The 22,127-nt window shown below is 43.3% G+C and overlaps 1 protein-coding gene across 4 annotated transcripts in view; it reads left to right on the top strand.

Moving 5' to 3' along the window:
- The window catches only part of LOC135525638 (F-box only protein 34-like), a 29,811-nt gene extending 9,243 nt beyond the window's left edge, over positions 1-20,568 (top strand). For 2 of the 4 annotated variants that reach the window (XM_064953380.1, XM_064953381.1), the window contains exons 2-3: positions 8,251-8,477; positions 16,512-20,568. In XM_064953380.1, coding sequence (XP_064809452.1) covers positions 8,374-8,477; positions 16,512-19,107 — 2,700 coding nt within the window. In that variant the 5' untranslated portion in view covers positions 8,251-8,373 and the 3' untranslated portion in view covers positions 19,108-20,568. Of the gene's footprint in view, positions 1-1,417; positions 1,556-8,250; positions 8,478-11,806 lie in introns of those variants that run through there. The other 2 variants (XM_064953382.1, XM_064953383.1) reach the window with 2 other exon arrangements.
- Positions 20,569-22,127: the final 1,559 nt, after the last annotated feature.

Raw genomic sequence — 22,127 nt, 5'->3', positions numbered from 1 at the left:
GAGAACGCTACTTGTGCGAACTGTAAAGTTGGGTGGAGAAGGAATAATGATCTGGGGCTGTTTTTCATGGTTTGGGCTTGGCCCCTTAGTTCCAGTGAAGAGAGATCTTTACACTACAGCATACAATTTTTATTTTTTATTTTACCTTTATTTAACCAGGCAAGTCAGTTAAGAACAAATTCTTATTTTCAATGACGGCCTGGGAACAGCGGGTTAACTGCCTGTTCAGGGGCAGAACGACAGATTTGTACCTTGTCAGGGGGTTTGAACTTGCAACCTTCTGGTTACTAGTCCAACGCTCTAACCACTAGGCTACCCTGCCGCCCCTAGACGAGTCTGTGCTTCCAGACTTTATGGCAAGAGTTTGAGGAAGGCCCTTTCCTGTTTCAGCATGACAATACCGCCGTGCACAAAGTGAGGTCTGAGTAGAAGCAAGTCCCCGCAGCAATGTTCCAACATCTAGTAGAAAGCCTTCCCAGAAGAGTGGAGGCTGTTATAGCAGCTAAGGGGGGGCAACTCCATATTAATGCCCATGATTTAGGAATGAGATGTTTGATGAGCAGGTGTCCATACTTTTGGTTATGTAGTGTATCTAATGGCAAACATTTAGTAGCGACTTGCGTACAAGTGTAACTTCATCTCCTTGTGTTCAGCAAAACAGACTGCTGATACGTATAGAACACTATGGATTTACCAGCTCCTGCTTTCTCCCGTTGTGATATTTACAAACAACTGTTCTGGGGAACTAGGGTAAGCTTCATAATGTGACGGTGAAATGAACACAATCTGCTTTATCTCCTAACGTATTGCACAAGTTGACTGCAGGTATTTAAAGTAGCTACAACTATTAATATGTATTGGGACAAACTTCAAATACTTTGGACTGTATTGAAAAACCATCTTGTGGCTTTTTCCAAATGCCCCGGTATACCGCTCAAGCCTACACGCATTTAGGTAGGTCAATGGAGTGGAGCTTGTAACTTTTTAGTGTCTCCCTGTGTCCATAGAGACATGCTGCTGCAGCAGGTTCAGAATGTGGCCAGTCTGAGCTCCTTCTGCTGCTGACATTGAAGATTCTGCTCTTCTCTTTGGGCTTCGGCGTCATTCAGGGTGTCCTTTTTCCCCTTTGGTCTTGTCCCAGTTATGGGACAACTATTTCCACAAAACTATTGATTATCTAGCTGCCGTATATAGACATAACAGAGTCCTGGCAGCCAATTGGCTGCAATGCTTTATTTCCTCCTTGACAGCAACACGTGTCTGTAAGTGGAGAAGCTGGGGCCCAGCTCTGTGGTGGCCAATGACAGCTGTTTCGGTGAAGCTTTCTCTTTAACCACGTGCTGCAATGCTGTGCTGTATGGGGAAGGTTGGGAAGAATTTCAGTTAGCACTTTACTAGCTTTAGGTTAACTCCCGTGCATGCATACATACACCCACATACTCTAGTCTACACTGGTGCTGTGCCCTAGGCATGCAGGCCACAGGGCAATGGGCAACAGAGAAACGTTGAGTTGCAAGGATTCTAGCTAAATAGAAAATGCCTCTTCAGGAACCATGTAAGTTAGTCTCTCTCTCTTGCTCATTGAAATGACAATGGGCCTAGTTCCAGTTTAAATTATTCTGGGTTGTAAATTCTGTATCAATCCAATGATATTTTGATTGATAATTTTAAGTATAGTGTGGTGTTATCAAGTTCTGTTGGCCCGCACACAAAGTGGCTTAGAGTAGAAGTGCTAATTTAAGGATCATGTCTTATTCATTATGATTTCATTACTTTTATTCATTATGATTTTAAAAGGCAAAACTGAGCTTTGACTTTCACTCCTACTCTGAGAAACCTGATTTGCAAGCATATCGCTACAACCGCAATAACATCTGCTAAATACGTGTATGTGACCAATAAAACAAATGTAATTTGATTTACTTAGCCTGGTAGTTTGGTCACAAACCACAACCGACAAAATGAGGAAAAACCTAACATTGAGTAGAAGCACTTCGGAGAACTAGTTCGAGTACAAACATATGAATACGCAGCAAGAGCAATGCTCAACAGAATAATTTATTATACAACAATCACAATTCAGAATGTTGTTCGACAAGAAGCTTTGTGTCAATTAGCTCATTGGTCTTCATCATCCAACACGTTGCATAGTATGAAAAGTTTAACTTCAAATTAGCAAAACACTGCTGTAACACTTTGAACAGCCTACTTCCCTCATGGCAAAAACAGAGCCTTTGAATCCATCAGCTCCTCTCGTAGACAATTGACTTGTTAATCACAGGCCAGTCCTAAGTACAAAGTTTGGGCTAAAAGTGTATTTGCAAGATGAGTATAGTCATGTGCAATAACCTTTAGCACCTCCACAAGCAGCAGCGGTTTACTTCCTCAAAAACCTGTCATTTTAAGCCAATCAGTTTAATGGGAGGTGGTGAACTTAATGTCACTCCAGTCTCTTTCTCGCCTCATTTAACAGCTGATTTACACAACAAAATGGGTGGTTCAGGTAATTCATGACATGGCACAAGTGGTGGGAGCTGGCCTTTCCGATGACATCACGACTTCCTATCAGACCAACTCTTTGAATGCCCTATTCCTTGAAGTTTGCAGTTGTCTAAACACTTCACTATACTTGATCGCTTTTCAACAGTAACAATTAAAAACATTGGATCTTTAAAGTCCTACTCGGTCTCCCTTTCACCTCAAATTTTTTGGGTACCTTTTTTTTACCCCTTTTTTGTGATATCCAAGTAGTCTTTTCCCATTGCTGCAACTCCCGAACGTACTCTGGAGAGGCGAAGGTCAGGAACCATGCGTCCTCCGAAACGCGGAAGCCAGCCGCACCAATGTGTCGGTGGAAACGCCATACAGCCGGCGACCGAAAGCCGCATGCATGCGCCTGGCCCGCCACAAGTAGTCGCTCGAGTGAGGTGGGACAAGGACATCGGCCGTCCAAACCCTCCCCTAACCCGGGCGATACTGGGCCAATTGTGTGCCGGCCTCGTGTCTCCTACTCGCTGCATTCTGCGACACAGCCTGAGTCTGTAGTGACTCTGTAGTGACTCCTAGCACTGCAATCTGGGAACTTTCAATAAAATCCCTGGTTTTCAGAAATCCACATTTGAGAATTATGCATTTCCTGCTTGTCCCCCCCCCCACCCTTTGTCCTAAATTGTTTGTCTGTGCACAGCGAGAGATTCTGTGTGTCTGACTGAAAAATGAGGTCATCTAATGTTTTCCCAATAGTAGGCCTGCACTGTACAGTCATGGCAAAGTTTTGAATTACATAAATATTAATTTTCACAAAGTCCGCTGCCCAGGTTTGTATGATGGCAATTTTGCATATACTCCAGACTGTTATGAAGTGATCAGATGAATTGCAAAGTCCCTCTTTGCCATGCAAATGAACTGAATCCCCCCCAACATTCCACTGCATTTCAGCCCTGCCACAAAAGGACCAGCTGACAATGTCAGTGATTCTCTTGTTAACACAGGTGAGTGTTGACGAGGACAAGGCTGGAGATCACTCTGTCATGCTGATTGAGTTTGAATAACAGACTGGAAGCTTGGAATCATTGTTCTTCCTCTGTCAACCATGGTTACCTGCAAGGAAACGCGTGCCGTCGTCATTGCTTTGCACAAAAAGGGCTTCACAGGCAAGGATATTGCTGCCAATAAGATTGCACCTAAATCAACCTTTTATTGAATCATCAAGAACTTCAAGGAGAGCGGTTCAATTGTCGTGAAGGCTTCGGGGCACCCAAGAAAGTCCAGCAAGCGCCAGGGCTGTCTCCTAAAGTTGATTCCGCTGCGGGATCGGGGCACCACCAGTACAGAGTTTGCTTAGGAATGGCAGCAGGCAGGTGTGAGTGCATCTGCACGCACAGTGAGGCGAATACTTTTGGAGGATGGCCTGGTGTCAAGAAGTGCAGCAACAAAGCCACTCCTCTCCAAGAAAAACATCAGTGACAGACTGATATTCTGCAAAAGGTACAGGGATTGGACTGCTGAGGACTTGGGTAAAGTCATTTTCTCTGAATCCCCTTTCCGATTGTTTGAGACATCCGGAAAAAAGCTTGTCCGGAGAAGACAAGGTGAGCGCTACCATCAGTCCTGTGTCATGCCGAGTAAAGCATCCCTTTACTTCTCAGCCAAGGGAGTGGGCTCACTCACAATTTTGCCTAAGAGCACAGCCATGAATAAAGAATGGTACCAACACATCCTCCGAGAGCAACTTCTCCCAACCATCCAGGAATAGTTTGGTGACAAACAATGCCTTTTCCAGCATGATTGAACACCTTGCCATAAGGCAAAAGTGATGACTAAGTGGCTCAGGGAACAAAACATTGATATTTTGGGTCCATGGCCAGGAAACTCTCCAGACCTTAATCCCATTGAGAACTTGTGGTCAATCCTCTAGAGGCGGGTGGACAAACAAAATCCCACATTTTGACAAACTCAAAGCATTGATGATGCAAGAATGGGCTGCCATCAGTCAGGATGTGGCCCAGAAGTTAATTTACAGCATGCCAGGGCGGATTGCAGAGGTATAAGAAGGGTCAACACTGCAAATATTGACTCTTCGCATCAACTTCATGTAATTGTCAATAAAAGCCTTTGACACTTATGTAATGCTTGTAATTATACTTCAGTATTCCATAGTAGCATCTTAAAAAATATCTAAAGACCTTGAAGCAGCAAACTTTGAAAATGAATATTTGTGTCATTCTCAACTTTTGGCCACAACTGTACAGAGATGCATTTTCTAGCAGACTTTGCTGGAATGCGCTGTGGAAGTAGCCTTGTTTTATTGTCCTTGTTTTGCTCAGACAACAGAGACTTTTGTTTTATTGCACTTTTTCTTCTGTATCCAGCTCAGACCCCTCTCTCTGCTTCGATGTGCTGAAAAACATTCAATGGACCAGTGTTCTGTTTTCCCTCTTGTCTATATAGCCTTAACTCTCTGCTTACTATTGGCCAGTGTCTATATAGCCTTAACTCTCTGCTTACTATTGGCCAGTGTCTAATCAATTGTAACTTGAAAGTGGTGTTTCCTCAGCCTGCCTCGTATCCATCACCCATGTGTAAATATGTGGATGTTATTGATTAACATGCTAGCTGAACATGTTTTTATCGTACATTGAACGCAAATGTTGTAGGCTTGCTAGGCTACATCAGTTCTTTATCAGGGTTCTCAACAGATACAATTGTGCAAGCATGCAGGATCACATGTCCAGTACTGACCCTCGAATGTAACCAAACATTTAGGAATGTAACTCGTTTACCACCCTTATCCAGCCACCCTGGCAGGGACAGTAGTCATGACGAAAAGGAGGGTGATTTGATATGATATGCACATTGGTGCTGAAAATACTTGTGCTGGGCTAAAAGATAATACTTAAATAAAGGAATGAGGCCAGTAGTCTAAATTATCATTGTGTACAAGAGGTGCAAGCATGTCCCTCAGTGACTGATGATCTTGTGTTTTAGCTAGCCAAGTGGATGGTAAGCAGAACAGGTTTCCCCTCCCTCAGTCCCCTGGCTGGTCACTGTTCCACTATTCCCAAAGCAGCTTTTGTTCAGGCTTATCTGGTCTTCATGGCTGACATATCTCTTTGAAAACAAACTGGGCGCTTGTTTTTCCCCAGCCTGCGAATTAGAATGGGGGAAGGGCTTAATTGAATATCCCAAATGGCATCCCTATTCCCTGTATAGTGCAGTACTTTAGACCAGTGCCATATGGACCCTGGTCAAAAGTAGTGTACTAATAGAGAGTAGATTGAATCCCAAATGGGATCCTATCTTTGAGTGAGCATGTTTCCATTTCAATGTTGGCTTAGTTTGAACTGAAGCCCATGCCTTCAGTTTATTTATACTGTATGAGCATTTGGACTGGATTCAATACTTTTGCTTTGTCTTTACAAAGCTACAGAGTTTACTACAAGGACAGGCTAAATGTAGGCTGCTGTGTTTTTAAGTCGTCAATGACTGCTAATGAATATTACAAACTCATTTTGGTTTGATCTCTGACTTATGTTGAAGGGGGGGAAATAATTTGATGCACAGCCACATCTTTGTTTTAACCAACTGTGGTTGACTTTTGTTACAGGTCAGTGATGGTGGGTTATTTTGGTTATTTTTAGGACTTGTCTTCATTAGATTCATATTGGATTGTCTTAGAAATGAGGCTTAAGGGAATTCAATACAAAGGTGGTTAACCCACAAAAATGCATTGTAAACCATGTAAAGGCATCTTTTTTTCCTTTTGTCTGTTTTTGTTAGAAGTGCCAGGTTTGCATTTCATAAGGGCATTTCCATCTAAAAGGAGCCATGAGCTCCAACATGTGAAGTTCATAGGAGCGTGTCAAATGAAAGCTAAAGTTTTTTTTTAAGGGAATGTGTGTATATATATTTATTTGATTTCTGGTCAAACAGATGGAAAAGGGGTCTTGTGACTTTCTGGTAGATGTCTAAAAGGTATTAGAAATACATGAACACTAATGTTGAAGACCCCTTCCAACTGATATCGACACATATTTAGTTTTGGATAAATGATTTGCCTTCTGTAAGTTTAAGAAACATTGCCGTGTGCCTTAACTCCATTACCAAAAACACATCTTTCTGATATTTTTACATTTCTCTCCCGCATGAGGGAGGATAACGAACGTTCACAGAAGTAACAATTAAAGGTAGACCTACCAATTAGTGTGATAATTATTATGTTTATGAATTATTAAGTGAATCTGTTACCAAATGTTACGGAATTACTGCAATGGGAAATCAAAGTAGTCACAAACCAGAGTCGGGTCACCTGCTACTGTCCTCCCTTCCACTGGCATTGTGTGAGCATTGTGGAGAAGTACTGCACAGAACATTACAGTGAAGTAAAGAATTAGAGTACTGTGGAGTACTTTACTGAATATATCTACTGTTCTTTACACAAATCAAATATTATTTTTCACTTGCACTGAATACAACAGGTGTAGACCTTACAGTGAAATGCTTACTTACAAGCCCTTAACCAACAATGCAGTTTACTGTGATGTCCAAACATAGACATCTGATTGATTCTGATTTGGTCTGGTCAGGACCAACCAAATGTTGTCTTGTTTAGGGACGTCACTAATTAGAAAAATAGCCCGTGTTTAGAATAATACCCAAACATACAGAAGGATATTGCATATTTCTACCATTTTTGTGTACCTATTCAGGATACATCACCATGACGAGAATGATATACTTATCCATAATGATGCATTTCTGTATAGTACAGATGTAATTGTTACCAGATGTAAATTCACTGCCTACTGTAGTTCAATAACATGTTTTTTTTTTACTAACTCAGGGTGTCATGTCCTAGCTGATTTGCAGAAAGAATGGGGGATATCTTTTGAATCTTGTTGCCGAGTAGATGTTTAAAGCTGCAATATGTAACTTTTTGGGCGACCCAGACCAGATTAACATAGATATTTGAGTTATAGAACTGTAAATCTCACCGAAAGAAAGTCTAAAAAGTGGTAGATCTGTTCTGTGCTTTATTTCTATGCTTCCTGTTAAGTTTAGTTTATGCTGCTTTTTTACTTTTAGCAGCTTCAAACAGATGAAAATACTATCTTTGGCTGTTGAAAATATATTTCACACCGATTTAGATGGTACAATGATTATCTACATTCTCTGTTTGTTTTAGGCAGACTATTAGAAGTTTTGCAACCAGGAAATGGCGGCGCAATTTCTGCATAGTGCACCTTTTTTTTTTATTTTTTTTTTTACAGTTTTTGGAAACCGTGGTCGCATAAGTAAACTGAGGGAGATTTGACATTAATTCTGTTACCCAACTTTACATCTGCACAGTTCTTCCAGTAAATGTTTTGGACATTTTCTTTGAACAATTTACAAAGTACTACGGAGTCTGTAATTATGTTACTCTGGAATTACCCATTAGCCATTCATTCAGTAGAACAACAACAATATTTTTGTGTATTTTGCTAGTATATTTACTTGTTGCAACTGGTCTGTCAATCTGTCAGGCTGTGTTCTGTCATGAAGTGTTTGCTTCTGAATTGGCCCTGGGCTCATTGACTTTGGCAGTTCTTCAGATCATTGTTCTTGGGAGGCCAGGGTTATTCACTTCTGATTGTTGGATAATTTAATTGCCGTTATGTCGGCATAACACAGCCATGTTCCTTCCTAGTCAAGGTGGTCTGAAACTGAACTGTGTAATAAACTGGACATCCTGTACCTGTCTCCCTACAGTGTGTTGGGTGGGACCCTGAGCTGTAAACTCATCAGATTGTGGCCTGCAGACAACCAGGGGGTTGTGGGAGAAGACGGGAGAGAGTCGTCCGTCACAACACCAGTCTTACTGGACTGGAGGGAATGCCTGAGAGATGTGAATTTATGAGTTACTGCAGCGTTACTGCCGCCTCTCACAGGGAACCTAGGAAACCACCACCACCCAACCTGCTGCAGTCAGCCTGGAGGTAACCCTCACCCCCCACAAATCACCACTCTACTTACCTACTGTATTGTTAAAGGGACAGCTCCCCCAAATGACATACTCCTTATGGCTGGCTCCTTATGTTTAAAGTAGTTTATGGCCAAGTAAGGCTACAATTCATGCTTTATTTGTAGGGCTGCACGATTAATCGAATTCATTGCGATATTGACATGAGATTTTTCTTCATTGACACTCTGTTAATAGAGAACTAGATCTACAGTACCTCCAAGGAGATGCGCTAGACTCCTTTCACTCTACATACATAGTGGATGCTGATCAATCACAAGCGTCCCCGCTTAGAGCGTGCACTTAGATGCTGGTGAGGAGAGAAAGGCCTTTACCAAAGACAGACAGTACAGTCAAAGATATTTATAACCAACCCAAGATTGTTAATCTGTGGCGTTTACAGTGGGAGCAAATGAAGCATAGTGGGCAGAACAAGCAAGTAGGTGGGCCAAGCACAAGCTAGCGATATCTTATTGGCGAGTTGTAGCATGTATTTTTATATTGCTGTTAGGGAGCGCCTCTCCTCTGAAGTGTGCACAAACTCAATTAGACTTTGCACTCCTTTAACAAATAATAATAACTTTGGCAAAGTGTCAAGTCTATAAAACAGTGCACTGTGTTTGTAACAGATTCTAGTTTTGGGAACAGAAAAAATGATTGAGCAGATGTTTCACAGATAATAACATTTGCAGAATGACGGCCCAGTTTCACCTAGTTCCATCCTCTCCCACTACCTGCGACTGGACTTCCTCTCACTACCATATTTGGTGGTGTGAAAACGTTCTAAATGGATGCTTCAGCTTTATAGCCCCGTATTTGGGTTTTCGCTTCTGTCTGGTACAGTATTAGATTTTTAAAATTAGTCTTTACCTCAGTTTGTCGTGGAAAACATGCGTGCTAACGAGAACTTCAGTATGGCGCGTCTTCAGTGGTATGACAGTATTTCTGCTTTAGGCACACCAATGTCAAACAAATGCAGGTGTTGTGCAAAAACGTGCCCCGGTTGTGGTGACAACAAGGCAATACGACAAATGTATTCAATCATTTAAAGTATAACCATCCCCTAATTTACCACAATTGCATGGTTAAAACAAGTGCCCAATAGCAGCAAAGCCTATCAGCCACAACTAGCCACCTGCGTTAAACAGGCATTGATTGCCAATGCATTTTGAAGTGTTAACTCTCTACGAAAAACATCCCGTAGATGCATAGAAATCACTGAGCCTATCACATAGCCAAAGACATGTTTCCTATTGACAGCCAGCAAAGACGGCTTCAGGAAGATGATAAACAAGCTGGACAGGCGATGCAAGATTCCTTCTCGCACATGTTTCTCCCAAGTCGCCATTCCAACACTATAACAAAATTAAGGGAGAAGTTGAAACATGTCACGTTGAATGACTGGACAAGACTCATGTTTATGGCACTTAAACTCAATCATTATAATTAAAATGATAAAAGTTAATTTGTACATAATTACACAATCATAAGCTTCCTATTCCATCTGCAGCCTATGGGTGCCTGAATAAATAATTATTAGATTATTTCAGAACTCATAATGGTAAAATAGGAATTAAGAACTCATGTTATTCATCAATTAATAATTGCTGTACTTATAACACACTATACTTTGATCATGTTAAATATATTTTTAGTGGTGTACCTGTAGGTGTCATCTTATCTGTAGCCAATAACGATGTTGGAAAGGATTTGTTTAATTTGGCTTTGTATTAATTTAGCAACAAATGTATTCATTCATCTTATCTCATGTCAGAAGTGATGATCTCTACCCTGTTTTTGAAAACCTCAATTCATAATTGTAATATCTGGGCCAAAAAAATAGAATGAGATATTTTGTCCAAATCGTACAGCTTTATTTGTTTGGGGTTTGTTTACCTAGCCAGAAAAGTATATTGTGTTTACCTCGTATGTAAATGACGACCCATGTCTTTATGACACAGGCCTGTGCTGTGCTTCAGGCTGCCTCAGCCCACGAGTAGTATTTGAACCCAGGTCTGAAGCCCACTAGCTCCCTGCCTCGCCTCAGGAAGAACATGATGTGATGTTACACCATAATTGCAGCAGGCAGAGCCTCAGACTGATTGCTCGGGTTTGTCCCAAATTTACCCTATTCCGTATATAGTGCACTACATTTGACCAGGTCCCATAGGTCTCTGGTCAAAAGTCGTGCACTACATGGGGAGAATGGTGCCATTTGGGACACAGACCCTCATGTGACTTCATACTTTTGAAGTTGGATCAGTTCCCTGGCAGCGCCCCATGCTGAAGAAGTCATGGACCCTTGAAAGAGGGAAGGAGAGTGAAAAAAGGTTGTTAAATTGAAGCTGCTCTCTTTTGCTGAGTTCATCCATGAGCTCACCCCATCAGAGCCCATGACTCACCCCCCAGTCTACCCAGGGCCAGTTCTGTTGTGCTTTTCACTTCAGACCGCTTGTTTGCTTTTTACCTAACGCTAAGTTAGACTTTTCCCTCAAATTGCCATTAGCGCTGATGTGTTTTAGGCACAGTCCAAGTAATTGAGAAATGTCTAGGGGGTGTCCCCCAAATGGAACCTAGTCCCTATATAGTGCATTCATTCTGACAAGACCCCTATATAGGTAATAGGGTGCCATTTGAGGTGTGGCCTCTGTAGGGTCTGAACACTGCTGGGAAGGGGAAGTGTCTCTTCTGGCCAGGTTGTGTAATAATAAGCAACAGTAAAACTTGGCGAGCCAGACCAGGGGCCTGTTTAGGAGGGTGCAACTACAACGTTACAAAATATTCACATGGAAGTATATTGTGTAGAACACACAATTCTTGTCATCTAGAATAGGGAGTCATTTCAGCATCTCTATTCCTTACATTTCTAATTGCAAGGTTTCTGAATGTTTCACCTCACTGAATAATACACTCCTGAGTTGGCTCCTCTCCAGGCATACACCCCTGTTTGCCATGACAATGAATGACAAGGAGTTGTCATGACAATGGCAGAAACGGACTGTTGGGACATGAATTAGTCTGGTTTATCTGGGTTAATGAAGAACACAATCTTTGCCCTGGCTTGAAAGCTGAGCCTCCTGCCTGCTTAAGTGCTGCCAAGTCAGTGTTGTCATTGAAACCAGGAATTGAAAGTTGGAGTATTGTGCCAGTAGTGCAAGTCTTAGTGTAGTTGTTGCCATGGAGATATATGAGCATTGTTGATGTTGGTGCCACTCTTAACTTGTTGCTGTGACTGCCCGTGTGTGTGTATACACACACAACGTGATACTGACCTGACACATGAATTCCTTCTGTTGGTTTCCATAGAGCAGTGAGAACACTGGGACTGGTGGGAGAGAAGAAAGGAGAGGAGAGTGACGAGGGCTACTGCAGGCCTTTCAAGGACACAACAACAGGCTGCAATTTTTCTTTCCTTGACACACTGCTTTACACACTCAACGGCTAGCCAATGAGTAGATGAAGCCAACCCAACCCCACCCCTAGAAAGCAGTGTGCATCCCAAATGGCAGCTGATTCCCTATGTACCTTATGGGCCCTGGTCGAAATTAGTGCACTATATAGGGAATAGGGTGCCGTTTTGAGAAGCAGCCAGTGCCTTTGCTGTCACCTTGTTGCCCTCTAACACCTCCCCCACCCCTGCATGCCATCCCTGAATTGGTCACGTGACGTGCCCCAGCTCCCCTCCTTTCTGTCCCCCATTATCAGAGTTCCAGGGCTGCAGTGAAGAATGCCTTATATGCACTTGTGCCTGTAAGGCTGTGAGGACTAGGGCCTGTCTGCTGTCTGTCCTGTCCCACTGTGGCTGCTTGAAGTCATGTCCTGTGTGTCTGACAGAGCGAGAGAGACTTGCTTTGGCAACGTTAACATATTTTTCCCATGCCAATAAAGCCCTTGATTTTAGTGTGTGTGTGTGTGTTAGGGGTGTATTGGGGGCTAGGTCAGCTGAGAGGGCCTGTTTTAGGGCCCAGCTGTGTCTTGACTTGAAGGCCCTGCACCCATTGTCAGAGCAGAGGGAGGATGGGCTGGGGGAACAGCAGTCCTTGTGTTGAGGTTTAGTGTGACACGCTGTTCCATGACCAAGACACTTAATGTGTCCCAAATAGCACCCTATTCCCTATTTAGTGCACTACTTTTGACCAGGACCCATGGTGCACTACTTCTGACCAGAGCCCTATGTAGGGAATATGGTTCCATTTGGGACTAAAACTGTCTGCAGTGTGAACAAGAGGGTCACCTGGTTCTGAGTTATCCATTCCAAGGCATGGAGCTCTGCTCCTTTCTGTCTTATCATTAGGATGAATGATCTCTCATAGATAAGCTTAGGAAACCGGCTGCATTTAAAGGAAGGAAGAATCCACCCAAAACCACCCATTACTATAATTTAGTATTACATAACACTATGTGAGAATGTTTTTTCTTAATATTTTCATTGTAATAATGTTGATAGCAACATGAAAAGCAACACCCACAATGCGCTCTTTACCAAAGTTAATATAAGCATGTGAAGTACAGTTGAAGTCGCAAGTTTACATACACCTTAGCCAAATGCATTTAAACTCAGTTTTTCATCATTCCTGATATTTTAATCCAAGTAAAAATTCCCTGTTTTAGCTCAGTTAAGATCACCACTTTATTTTGAGAAGGTGAAATGTCAGAATAATAGTAGAGAATTATTTATTCCAGCTTTTATTTCTTTCGTCACATTCCCAATGGGTCAGAAGTATTTGGTAGCATTGCCTTTCAATTGTTTAACTTCTTGCGGATCAGTGGGACGCCAGCGTCCTATCGACAACTTCTGATGAAATTGCAATTACAGAAATAGACATATTTAACATTCATGAAAATACAAGTGTCATACATCAGTTAAAAGCTTAACTTCTTGTTAATCCAGCCCTTGTGTCAGATTTAAAAAAGGCTTTACGGCGAAAGCACACCGTGCGATTATGTGAGGACAGTGCCCAGCACACACAAGCATTAAAAACATTTTCCAACCAGGCAGATGCGCCACGAAAGTCAGAAATAGCGATAAAATAAATCTCTTACCCTTTTGAAGATTCTGTTGGCATTCCAAAAGGTCCCAGCTACATCACAAATTGTTGTTTTGTTCGATACTGTCCTTTTATATCCCCAAAAACTCAGTTTAGCTGGCGCGCTTCATTCAATAATCCACCGGTTTCCCTCCTTCAAAATGCATACAAAATTAATCCCAGACGTTACCAATAAACTTCTCCAAACAAGTCAAACAACGTTTATAATCAAACCTCAGGTACCCTAATACATAAATAAATGAAAAAATGTAAGACTGAGAATCGTTATTGTCATTACCGGAGATAAACCGAAAAGTATGCGCATTCACCAGAACTCGTAATAAACACTATAGCCAAAATGGGAGCCACTTAGAAAAACTACAAATTCTTGCAAATTTTTCCAAAAACAAGCCTGAAACTCTTTCTAAAGACTGACATCTAGTGGAAGCCCATAGGAACTGAAATCTGGGAGGTTTTCCCTTCATATTAAAAATGACAGCCATAGGAATCAATGGTTGGTGGAATTATAATTTTTTTCTGGATGGTTTGTCCTTGGGTTTTTGCCTTCCATATCAGATATGTTACATTATTTTAACAGTTTTAGAAACTTGAGAGTTTTCTATCCAAATCTACCAATTCATATGCATAGCTTCTGGGCCTGAGTAACAGGCAGTGTACTTTGAGCATGCTTGTCATCCAGATGTCAAAATACTGCCCCCTAGCCCAAAAAGGTTAACTTTGGTAAAACATTTCGGGTAGCCTTCCACAAGCTTCCCAAAATAAGTCGGGTAAATTTTGGCCCATTCCTCCTGACAGAGCTGGTGTAACTGAGTCAGGTTTGTAGGCCTCCTTGCTCACACACACACTTTTTCAGTTCTGCCCACAAATGTTCTATGGTCAGGGCTTTGATGGCCACTCCAATACCTTGACTTTGTTGTCCTTAAGCCATTTTGCCACAACTTTGAAAGTATGCTTGGGGTCATTGTCCATTTGGAAGACTCATTTGCTACCAAGCTTTAACGTCCTGACTGATGTCTTGAGATGTTGCTTCAGTATTTCCACATTTTCCTTCCCTCATGATGCCGTCTATTTTGTGAAGTGCACCAGTCCCTCCTGCAGCAAAGTACTCCCACAACATGATGCTGCCACCGCCGTACTTCACGGTTGGGATGGTGTTCTCTTGCTTGCAATCCTACCCCTTTCTCCTCCAGACATAACAATTGTCGTTTTTTCATCAAACGAGAGGACATTTCTCCAAAAAGTACGATCTTTGTCCCCATGTGCAGTAGTCTGTCTTTTTTATAGCGGTTTTGGAGCAGTGGCTTCTTCCTTGCTGAGCGGCCTTTCAGGTTATGTTGATATAGGACTTGTTTTACTGTGGATATAGATACTTTTGTACCCGTTTCCTCCAGCATCTTCACAAGGTCCTTTGCTGTTCTGGGAATGATTTGCACTTTTCGCACCAAAGTACGTTCATCTCTAGGAGACAGAACGCTTCTCCTTCCTGAGCGGTATGACGGCTGCGTGGTCCCATGGTGTTTATACTTGCGTACTATTTTTTTGTACAGATGAACGTTTTTTTATTTATTTTTTATTTCACCTTTTTAACTAGGCAAGTCAGTTAAGAACAAAATCTTATTTTCAATGACGGCCTAGGAACAGTGGGTTAACTGCCTGTTCATGGGCAGAATGACAGATTAGTACCTTGTCAGCTCGGGGGTTTGAACTTGCAACCTTCCGGTTACTAGTCCAACGCTCTAACCACTAGGCTACCCTGCTGCCCCAGTGGTACCTTCAGGCATTTGCAAATTGCTCCCAAGGATGAGCCAGATTTGTGGAGGTCTACAATTTTTATTTTGAGGTCTTGGCTGATTTATTTTGATTTTCTTTTTCCCATGATGTCAAGCAAAGAGGCACTGAGTTTGAAGGTAGGCCTTGAAATACATCCACAGGTACACCTCCAATTGACTCAAATGATGTCAATTAGCCTATCAGAATCTTCTAAAGCCATTACATAATTTTCTGGAATTCTCCAAGCTGTTTAAAGGCACAGTCAACTTAGTGTATGTAAAAATCTGACCCACTGGAATTGTGATACAGTGAAATAATCTGTCTGTAAACAATTGTTGGAAAAATTACTTGTCATTCACAAAGTAGGTGTCCTAACCGACTTGCCAAAACTATAGTTTGTTAACAAGAAATGTGTGGAGTGGTTGAAAAACAAGTTTTTGTCTCCAACGTAAGTGTATGTAAACTTCTGACTTCAACTGTAGCTGGTTAGCTGTAAAATTGCCTTAACAAACTGCACTATCAATTTAGGATTCTACAATCTCACCATGTTCAACCTGCAGATCGTGTTAACACACAATGGAGTCTGACATTTGTAATTGCACCATGCAATGCACCCCGGACTGAACAGGCAGACAAATAGGAGAAATGTGTTAGACCCTCAGTTTTTATTACAAACTTCTCTTAGGAATATTGCAACAATATCATCAATGGCTCAATCTAGAGAACATTTCCCATGTAATAAAATCGGCCAGTATAGAAATCTGACATGTATGATAGACGTTTTCACCATCTAAGAGTTGTATTCCTATTAACTTCCATTGCAGTGAGAGAATTGCAGTGAAAGCATCTTACGCCAATCTAAAGTAGGCTGGCTAGCTACAGTAGTCTTGAAGACAAGCCCAACACTTTTCCACTGTTAGTGTTTTCATGAGGGAAGTTTTGCCGGGGGGGTTGTTAGGCACGGGCACGGCAAACGTTCTCCTCCTGGCCTCGTCTCCTCTCCTTCTGCATCTCCGTGCCAAGAGTAAAATGTTCAGAATGTGTCGGATACAAATATAATCACTAGAGCTGACTTAAATAGCTATTCTGCCTTCTGTGAATATTCTCTGACATTGCATCCTCCTGAACAGGCCCCTGGTCAGACGGTCACATCACATGCAACACAGTAACTCATTCATTTCCTTCTGTTCCAGGGTTGCAGCCATGCATCTCAAGCAACACCCCAAACTACAGAAGAAAGAGAACTACCTGGAGTCCAGTCAAGACAGCCAGAGAGGCCTTCATGTGAGCCAGCAGGGGGTCCTGTCACAGAGGACAGTGTGGGGGGTGCGCCCAGCAGTGGCCCTGATTGGTCCGATAAGCAACGGGTTAGGCCAGGGTACGGCCTGCTACCCCCTCAATGTCATATCCACCAACACCATGCAGTGCTACAGTAATGACAACAGTGGCTCCAACCACCTCAACAGTAATAATAACCACGGCAACAGTGGACTGCAGACCTCGAGGCTGAGTGAGTCCGAGGGGGATGTAATCCACAGTAGTGCCACCTGGGCCCAGAGTAAAACCTACAAGACCACCTCCTGCAACACCCCCCCCTCCCTGCTACTCTCCACCTGCACCACCTCTTCTACAGGCTCTGAGAACCAGGAGGCCTCCTTAAGAATCTCTTATGAAGGGGAGGACAGAGAGGGACCGCTGGAAATCTGGGCTGTCATCAAGCCTGGCAACACCAAGGAGAAGATCGCCATCTTCGCCTCGCCCCAGTGCCGTGGAAGCCTGGTGAACGGTGGCGATGGAGAGGCCGGTGAGGACTTGGTGAGCAGCAGCCCTGTGAGGACAGTGTCTGTGAAGATGAAGAGCTGCTGGGAGGACGAGGGTGGCTCTGTGGCCAAGCGCAGGAGGAGGTCAGGGTCTCAGGGGCACCACCAGGACCGAGATAGACAGTCATCCGGAGCCCTGGAGACACTGAGCCCCACTGAGAACAGCCCTGTAGAGGTGACCCTCTGCCTCAGAGAGAGCCCCAGAGTGCCTGAGTGTGGGGAGGTGGTTGTACGGGTGGATGGGGAGCAGGTGTGTAAGGTAGAGGGTGAGGAGGTGAGTGAGACTGGGACTGACAAGGCTCTCTCTGTGGTGGAGTTGGTGGCCTTCTTGGAGCAGAGAGCCAGCGACAAGCAGGTGGACTCTAAGCCTGTGTCTCTGCGGAGCTCCACAAGCATTACCTTAACCAGGGGGCTGTCACTGACCCTGGAGCCTCAGCAGCCCAGAGTCCCAGACCAGAACCCCCAGGGGACCGATGAGGCAGAATGTGTAAAGGTGTCAGATATGGTGGCCAAGCTGGAGTCAGAGTGCCTGAAGCACCAGAGTGTTAGAAGGGAAGGGTCCAGATCTGGGGGAGAGCTCTCGCGCAACAGCCTCACGCGCAACAACCTCTCACGCAACAACAGCCTGCGGAGGAGGGTGGGCCGGGTGCTGCTGGCAGGAGCAGATGCCTTCTCCATCTCAGCCCAGCCACCACCACCTCAGTCTCCCACTGGACCCCACCATGGACTAGAGGAGACGACCAGGGTACCGCACCGCCACGTTAGTCCCTCTGCTGGCTGTCCCTCTGCTGGCTGTCCCTCTGCTGGCTGTCCCTCTGCTGGCTGTCCCTCTGCTGGCTGTCCCTCTGCTGGCTGTCCCTCTGCTGGCTGTCCCTCTGCAGGCTGTCCCTCTGCAGGCTGTCCCTCTGCAAATACCAGCCACATGGACAAACTAGCTCCCAGCAGCTGCCGTGAAGCTACCCAGTTGGCTTCCAGCACCTCTGACTCAGCCTCTCCGTCTCGCAGCATGGACTCTGGGTGTGGCGCCTCTGTCGTCAGAGAGCCAGAGGAGAGCTGTGAGGCCCAGGGCCTGGGGCAGCAGAAGAATAACAGGGCTGTAGAGTCTGGGAAGAACCTGCACTTCCAGCTCCTGTCAGAGCAGGCCAGGTCCAGCAGTACAGAGAGCAGTAGTAAACTACAGTGTGAGGAGCCCCTCCCAGGCATGCTGTTCTTCTCACACACTCTGCCCTCACAGGTGGTACTTGAACACACACTCCCACACACAGTCAATACTCCCACCCACACATCCCTCCCCCAGGGAATGGAATCCAGCCCTAAACCCACCAGAGACTCAGCAGAACCCTCCAAGATTCAGCCCTGTGACCCTTCTATCACTTCTCTACTCCCTGAACCCATATCGCACAGTGAGAACTGGGCCAAAGAGGAGGATGAGGCGGTGAGTGAGGGAGACGAGAGTGATGTTAGCCGGTGTGAGACAGTGCCTTTCCCCCTGCGCCGCATGGTGTCTCACGAGTTCCTGGAGATGCGCTTTAAAATCCAGCTGCTTCTGGAACCCCAGCAGTACATGTCCTTCCTGCCTCACCACATCATCATCAAGATCTTCTGCCTGCTGCCCACAGAGAGCCTGGCCGCGCTCAAGTGCACCTGCCACTATTTCAAGTTCATCATCGAGAGCTACGGCGTGCGCCCCGCGGACTCCCGCTGGGTGTGTGACCCCCGCTACAAAGACGATCCCTGCAAGCAGTGTAAAAAGCGGTACGGGCGCGGAGACGTGTCCCTCTGCCGCTGGCACCACAAGCCCTACTGCCAGGCGCTGCCCTACGGCCCCGGGTACTGGATGTGTTGCCATGGCTCCCACAAAGACACGCCCGGCTGCAACGTCGGTCTCCATGACAATCGCTGGGTGCCCGCCTTCCATAGTATCAGCATGCCAATCTATAAGAAACCCAGGGAGGTCTCTGAGGAGTAGTGGTACAGACAATGGGAGGAGAACTGACTTGACTTCTGTGCGCTTTATTTTGTCGGAGGGCTGATGTCTGTCTGTTGCCATATGTGCATTTATTTGTGGGGAATTTGAGGGAAATCATGTTGCTGATACTGATGAGGAATCGCTGGATCTCTTCCTTTACCACTTCCCCCTCCTGACCCCTAACCTCTGACCCCTCAGGTCCTCTGAGATTGTGAGCACTTTAACCGTGGTCAGAATTCTCAATCCTCAAAGGATTCTGTCAGGGTATTCTATTTACTTGCTTCAATGTTTTGGGTTGAAGCATAAACTCTGGTTCTTATTAGTGTGTGTTGAAGAGAAGAGCTTTAATGAGTCTTTGTCTTCAGTGTTGATGCTTAATGTGTCCCTCCTTACCATAGCTCTTTCCTTATGCATCAACCGACCGTTACATTGGAATAGATACTTTAGTCAAGGTAAAGCCTATCAATGTTATGCAGTGTATCCCACCCACAAGTGATTTACTCAGTGTGTGTTATGTTGTCTAAGTGAATACATACATGGCTGCAGGTCCTCGGTTTATGCAAAATGTGAATCAACCCTATTCCATATCCCGGTTGCTTCCCAAATGGCACTCTATTCCCTATATAAGGCACCCACAGGGCTCTGGTCAAAGGTAGTGCACTATATAGGGAATAGGGTGCCATTTGGGTAAACAAATCTATATCCCCACTCCACTATATCAGGCTCCGGGTCAGAGAGGCTTTGTTGTTGGTTTTGGATCTGATTGAAACTAGTTTGTTCTGTGCCCGGTTGTGTTTACATTGTACATAGTGCTACAGAGTCCTATATCAAAAACAGGGAGAATAAGAGTGACGAGCAGCACGAGTATCTATGACTTGACTTGAATGCATTTATTGGCTTCAGTTTGGTAAAAAGAGAAAGGTATTTACCCTGTCATGTGTATATTGCTGAATTATTATTGGGTGTTTTTTTTGCAGTGGGTCCCAGATGTATAACCCAGTCTGTAACCCATAAGCTTATTACAGCTCGCAGTTTTTTTTTTCTAACATTTTTTTTTATGTGTGTTGGAAATGGCTCACACTTCCCTATAAATGCACTACTTTTGACCTGGGCCCATAAGGCTCTGGTCAAAAGTAGTGCGTTATTATATAGGGAAAAAGAGTGCCATTTGGGACGAGTTTGTTATTAATATCCCTCTTTTTATAATGCTATAACTTCTTGAAAGGAAACATGGGAAATGTCACCTCAGTGTTTCTGTTCTTTACAATGACTTTAACTGGACATCATCTAAAAGAAAAAGAATCAGGATTGATGACAAATGGGAAAAATAATGGTCTTTAAAAGTAGTTTGCTCCCAGATATATATATTTTTTTTTACTTTGTTGGTATATTCCTGCTGTATTCTCTGTAAATGCATTTTACTTCCAATAAAGCGCATTAATTCGGAGGTTTTAACTGTCATATCCTACCTTTTCATTGTCTCTTTTAAACTGGAAGGAAGTGTACCTGTCACAACATAAAATGGATTCTTTTTCTTTGAGTATTAACTTTATAAATATATGGAGGGACTCCAGCCATACATGTCACTCCTTTCCATTTACCACATCTTGAGGTCATTCAATAACATTCAATTGTCTGTTGTGTTCTTCACAACTTAAGGTCTGTACTGTAGAGCTGGTTGGTATGCTTGCCTTTCACTGGGTCGAGGGGAATTGGTTAGGGTCCAGGTGTTGGAAAAGAGCACAACGGAATTATAAAAGCTTAATCTATGCCTTGCTGTGAAAATGAATTTCTGGAAGTTGATATTTAGTCATGTCAAACAGTTGAGGGAGATTCACTGCTGGTCAATTTTATAATTTAATATAAAAATAGCTTTCTCAAAGGGTCTGGACTGTCCATTTTAAAAGGGAAGGTGAGATGTGTAGGCAATGTACCAAACAAAGGGTGTTAAGTCCAACCCTGGTTCATGTTGTCTGCCTCCTGAAATGGTCATATGCAATTTATTATTATTTTTTTCAGGTGCCTTAAGTCACAACTAGGGGATAAATAAGGCTTGGCAATAAAATGCATTAAAATATATTGTGGTTTCCAGTGGTTTTGATGCTGATCATCTAAATCCAAACTTGTTAGAGCTCTTTTAAATCTGAGTACTAGCAGGCCTTGTGTATTTCATGTACATTGTAGTCTGTGCCTGCCTGCCATACAAAATAAATAGATTTACCAGCAAGCAAAGGTTACTATGGCTGGGTTTACACAGCCTAAATCTGAATTATTTTTTTCACACTTTTTTTTTTTGACCAATCACAGATCTTTTTCACAGCTGATCTAATTGATCCACACATTAGTGGAAAAAAAGATCAGAAAAGTGTAAAAGCAGATTTTGTCAACTGTGGAACCTGTTTTTCTGGTTACAATAGTTTGGGGTTTGCAGTGCAGCTAACACTAATGCCCTTGAGTCCATCTGAACATAGTTGTACAAAACACTTAACACATGCTTCTGGTTGAACGCAAACTTTTATGGAAGAGAAATCTCATGACTCCTTTTTTTTAAACAACCTATGTCACTAGTAGGTTATAAAGGTTATTTTATTTTTATTTCACCTTTATTTAACAAGGTAGGCAAGTTGAGAAGTTCTCATTTACAATTGTGACTTGGCCAAGATAAAACAAAGTAGTTTGACACAACAGTTACATGGAGTAAAACAAACAGTCAATTATACAGTAGAAAAATAAGTCTATATGCAAGTTTTTTTTGTTTTTTTTCACCTTTATTTAACCAGGTAGGCTAGTTGAGAACAAGTTATCATTTGCAACTGCGACCTGGCCAAGATAAAGCATAGCAGTGTAAACAGACAACACAGAGTTACACATAGAGTAAACAATTAAGTCAATAACACAGTAGAAAAAAAAGGGAGTCTATATACATTGTGTGCAAAAGGCATGAGGTGGTAGGCGAATAATTACAATTTTGCAGCTTAACACTGGAGTGATAAATGATCAGATGGTCATGTACAGGTAGA

The sequence above is a fragment of the Oncorhynchus masou genome, chromosome 32 (assembly GCF_036934945.1).
Source record: "Oncorhynchus masou masou isolate Uvic2021 chromosome 32, UVic_Omas_1.1, whole genome shotgun sequence".
Taxonomy (NCBI): domain Eukaryota; kingdom Metazoa; phylum Chordata; class Actinopteri; order Salmoniformes; family Salmonidae; genus Oncorhynchus; species Oncorhynchus masou.
The sequence above is the reverse complement of the archived record's forward strand: the minus strand, read 5'-3'. Positions and strand labels throughout refer to the sequence as shown.